Raw genomic sequence first — 4779 nt, forward strand, 5'->3', positions numbered from 1 at the left:
TTGACCCATTTAAGAAAGGAGGGGTATAGAGGAGTAACAGCAATGTACAGTATGTGGAATAGAATGTGTTTTTTGAACCTTAAACCGCATAAACACATTTCATTACACCAAATACACAAAATAATGTTCTTTTTTAGCAACATCATATGACCCCTTTAAAAAAAAACCTCATCGACCATAGCTTAGTGTAGCTTTTTCAGCAACGAGCTAATTCTTCCAACACCTATATATAGCACAACATCCTCATTGTTTATGGGTCACAGTTTTTCTTTTTTTTAATTAGATGTGATAATTATCTAAAAGTTAATAGCTTCTCCTTTAACAGACTAATTTTTCCAAAAACTAGCTGTACAGAAGAAGATTCTCACTGTTTTGTGCCAAGACAGTTCATCTTTTTAAATGCTTTCTTGTGTTAATTACTACTTTTTAGCAGCTAGCTTTTATGTAACTGACTTGATTGTAGTTTACCTATTTTACATTAGCTTATCAAGCTAATTTCAAATTTGCTTCCCTGACTCTGGCAGACAATGCCAACATAGACATCCAAACGTGTGCACTAGAGAATGATGACAAATGTCAGCCTGCAGGAAGTATTCAAATGTTAGTCTGTGTAATTATCACTTGCAAATAGATGTATAAAAACACTAAAACATCAAGATCCTTTGACTGAAGGCGTCTTTGATGTGCTAATATATGCACACACACACACAGGTTGTGACTTTTAACGCTACAATCTTAGCAAGCCCTTTTCAGCAGTGAATTGAATAGAGCATATAAGCATACTTCAGTTCTACAAATAATGCCCGATATAAAAAAAGTTTTACTACTGACACTACTCTGGCATTGAATGCATTGACTATCCACAAATAAATGCTCCTCTGAAAGATGCTTTAACGTGGTAGTGGGACGTTAAATAGTGGATACAGTACCATAAAGACCACAAGATCACAGTAATGCAGGCAACTGAGTGTTTGTTGTAGGCCACATCTGTGCAAGGGGCCAGCCATCACACTGGCAAACAACAGAAAACCGCAGCAGGGACAAGGGGAAGCATTTAAATAAATAAAATAAATATCATTGGTTGCCGCAGGCTTGGTGGCACAGTTAAAGATTAATGCTATTCTTCTGCAAATATTGCTCAGGGGGACAACGTGAGTCACTTGCTCAACAGCAAAGCATTCATGAAAGCAAAAGCCAGGGGAGACCCTAAGGCGAGGCCTTTGGGGGTGAGGTGGACAGCTCTGGATGAAAGACCAGCTGTCTATCAGAGGCAGTTCATGTGTTTTAGTGGTAGCAGAACACAATGGCTTTTGAAATAAATAAATTTAAATGTTACTCTTTCAGAAGTGTCGCTATGTACACTATGTGTGAGTGTAGTTTGCTCACCTGAGTAAGCCCAGTAGGACTCTTCGGCCGCTCTGCGGTGCCTGTCACCGATTGGCCGGTCATGATGCTCTGCTTTGTTCCCCTCAGCCAATGCTGAAACAGAAAAATAATGAGACATAGTTTTAGATTATGTGCTGTGATGGACATGTGGACGGTGATGTGATCCCATTCCTAAATCTTCAGCTCATATTTTCATGTCCTATTTCCTAAAACAGCCATCCCCACTTGGCTGATTAATAGAAGTCTTAACTTTATTACATTTCCAAATTCTGCCAAGAGAAGTTCTGTTCTTATATCTCTAAACATTTTTAATTAAACTGAGTAAATATTGTCTAAAAATTTTTTATTTCAGTATATATCTTTATCTCAATTATCTCAATTGTACTACCCTACACCCCACTCTCTAGTTATCTGTATTGAGATCAGTTATTGAAAAATCCATTTACATAGAGAGACCCTCAAGAGTACACAAACATACACAAATCATGGGGGTCAAACTACAACTTACAACTCGAGGCACAAAAACAAATCACGAGATACAATCTCATACACTCACGCTCACACGAACACAGTAACACACCAGCCGGCGATCTCTGGCTGAACCAAGTCAATAAATCCTGTATAAACCAATCTGGCCCAAAGAAACCCACTCTATTAGAGAGAAAAACAGCCCCCCACACAGCGGTATTTACAGTCTGTCTGCTCTGGGATCAGTTTCCCCCTCCCTCATTAAACATGTATGAGGGGCTAAATAAATAAACAAGACCTGATTGGCCAGTGAGAGGAAGGCAAAAGCGCTAAGTGCCGAGTCAAAGAGGCTGCGGACAGGGCGCTGGCATCCGAAGATGGTGAGCTGTTCCACCGGTCCATCAGAGACACCAAGACCAGCTTTGTCCCACCGGTAGGCCGAACTAATCTAGACTGAACCCAACAGGAGTTCTAGACCCCTTTGCCCTACTTGCTCAGGGCTCTAAGGTTCATATTAGCTGTGAGAATACAACACCAGAGGATTGGGGACCTGAGATTAGCTTAAAAATCCAAACCTCTCGGTCACCAAGGATGCCAGAAATATATGTATTGGTTGAATGAGAATTTGTTCCGACTTGCAGCATGGGCTGGAGGGGTTAGGAAGGATGGCACACACCCCAGCACCCTGTGGCCTCTGTGTGAGTTTATCAGAGGCGATCTTGACCCCTCGGCTCCTGGCTGCGGGATGTCGGGGATGCTCTGGAAGGTGAAGAGACGACGTGAGATCAGCCTCACAGCTGTCGTCCACGTCCAAACTCACAAACACACTGTGGCAGGACTTGGGGGTGACTGCCATTTTAGATCTAGACTGAACCCCAAAAAAAAGAGTCACTAGAAGGGAAGGAAGAGAATAGCTGAAGAAAGCACTAAAAGGACTAAGAAAGGACTTAAACCATGGCAAGATGTTAACGAGAAATGGGCCACATTTTTCATTTTTCCGCAAGCCTGCCGATGTGCTGACCACACTACGGTAACAAGGACACACTGCCTAAAAGCCATCACTCAAAACATAATGCAATTTACAAGGACCCTTTCTCTCCAAGCATGCTGGGTAAGTACAGTATATTCTGATATGAACAATGAGTGACTTTTTGTTTCAATGACAAACTGCCTTCTGCTCCTCGCTGCTCTAATTCTTCAGGATAGCGGCTCGGGCATGGCAGTGAATGCCAATGAGAGGGTATGCTATAGCTTCTTTATGAATTACATTATTGATTGTCGATACTCTTTGAACAGAAAATGTAATTATGCAATGCGGCATGCTGGGCTTAGTCGCCATCCTCCCGATATGTCACTCATGCTTTCTTTCTCTTTCTCTCAATCACTGCCTCCCTCCTTTTGTCCCTTTCCATCCATCAATGAAGCTGTCTCCCTCTCTCCAACACTCCAAAGTTTACTTCCTGGAAGTAACTCTGTTGGAGAGACCCGGGATGCTCCTTTGGCCGCTCTGAGGAGTCAGTACATCAGCAGCTGAGTCGACCTCTTCTAGAGTCTTGCTTTCTTCGTTTCCATGTTTCAGAGATCTCTTCCAAACATGTCTACCTTCCCATACCCAGCTCTAGTGGTTTACTCACATGGTTACTTGTTTCAAGAAGAGAAAGCATTTGTTTTTGGCCTTTGGCCAGTACCAGCTCCTACGTCACTCCGCAAACACCTGCGCCTACACATCATTGCACCCCAGGCCATCTTTTCTCTCCTCCAGATGTCTTCAACAATGGAGCAAGAATGCTTTAAACAACCAAATAATTGGGCAACAGCACCTTGTCTGAATGTGACTCAACATTCAAACAAAGAGAAGCACCATGTTCCAACCCAACAGGGCCATTTTAGGGAAAGTTGTCAGGGCTCTGTGGCACACAAGGGGCTGCCAGGCTGGAGATACCTTTTAGGAAAGAGAATATAGACAGTTTAGAGGGTGAATGGAAAAAGGTCATATGTAGAAGTTGGACAAACATAACCTAGCCTAAAGTTCTTGGTATGGCAAACCAAGCCTCTTACATTGAGCAACCAATTAATCAAGATTAAGAAGCTGTAATGGGTTTTAAAAGCTTTTCCTTTAGGACGGGCCATACCATCGGGCTGACTGGTTACTGCTCTTTTCATTGTTCTTTACTGATCTGGGCTTAATGACATGGTTATGCTTTCTTTTTCCATTGTGGTGCTGATAAATCAGAATTAGAATGTACATGAACAATCATGAGTCACTAGCATCAGCATGGTTTGCCTGTCCTGAGTATGGTTGAGAAATAGATCCATAAAGTGGTTTGTAATGAAGCTACTGTAAATGTTACTGTGCTCAGGACCATTGGGCCAGATGGTGGAAAAATGCTTTAAGAGACACTTCACAGGTGGCTTATCTTTTTGTGTGGGACTGTTTTCAAATGTGCACCCATGTAAATCAAGATATATAAATTGGATATGCCATAGATTTAGCCAAACCCAAACCCTAAAGTTAGCATTTGAAGGGTGATTTTACTACTTAACTTTTCATTTTGTATGTGATATCTAATGTGTATAATGATTCTAAGAATGTCACTGTAGGCCTTCAACACTGTCTCATTCAATATAATGATAAAATCCGTCTCTTTTCATTTTCTAGTAATATGTCATAGAATTTAGTTTGTAATTCCCAACTATGTTTCGACAGGTTGATGACAAACAGGGTTTGTTAAACCTGTTAACATCCATGCATAGCTATAGTTTGATGCTTTGCCTCATAGCGTTCAATGCACTGGTACATTAGGCAACACTGACAATGGTTTTCCCTACATCTAAAATATCTTTTTATTATTATTTTTACACTTAAACTATTTTCCTTTCGAGGATCCCCAAATGTATTTCGGTCAAATTTTGCTAACTGCAAGG

At 41.3% G+C, this 4779-nt stretch overlaps 1 protein-coding gene across 1 annotated transcript in view; it reads right to left on the reverse strand.

The window, feature by feature from the left end:
• ptprga (protein tyrosine phosphatase receptor type Ga) overlaps window positions 1-2710 on the reverse strand; it is a 221848-nt gene extending 219138 nt beyond the window's left edge. The window contains exons 1-2 of the mRNA XM_016568057.1: window positions 2539-2710; window positions 1387-1479 (exon numbers count right to left, since the gene is read on the reverse strand). Of these exons, the coding sequence (XP_016423543.1) occupies window positions 1387-1479; window positions 2539-2710 (265 nt within the window). The remainder of the gene's footprint in view (window positions 1-1386; window positions 1480-2538) is intronic.
• Window positions 2711-4779: the final 2069 nt, after the last annotated feature.

This window comes from Sinocyclocheilus rhinocerous, unplaced genomic scaffold, assembly GCF_001515625.1.
Source record: "Sinocyclocheilus rhinocerous isolate Xijiao unplaced genomic scaffold, SAMN03320098_v1.1 scaffold621, whole genome shotgun sequence".
NCBI classification, from domain to species: Eukaryota; Metazoa; Chordata; class Actinopteri; order Cypriniformes; family Cyprinidae; genus Sinocyclocheilus; species Sinocyclocheilus rhinocerous.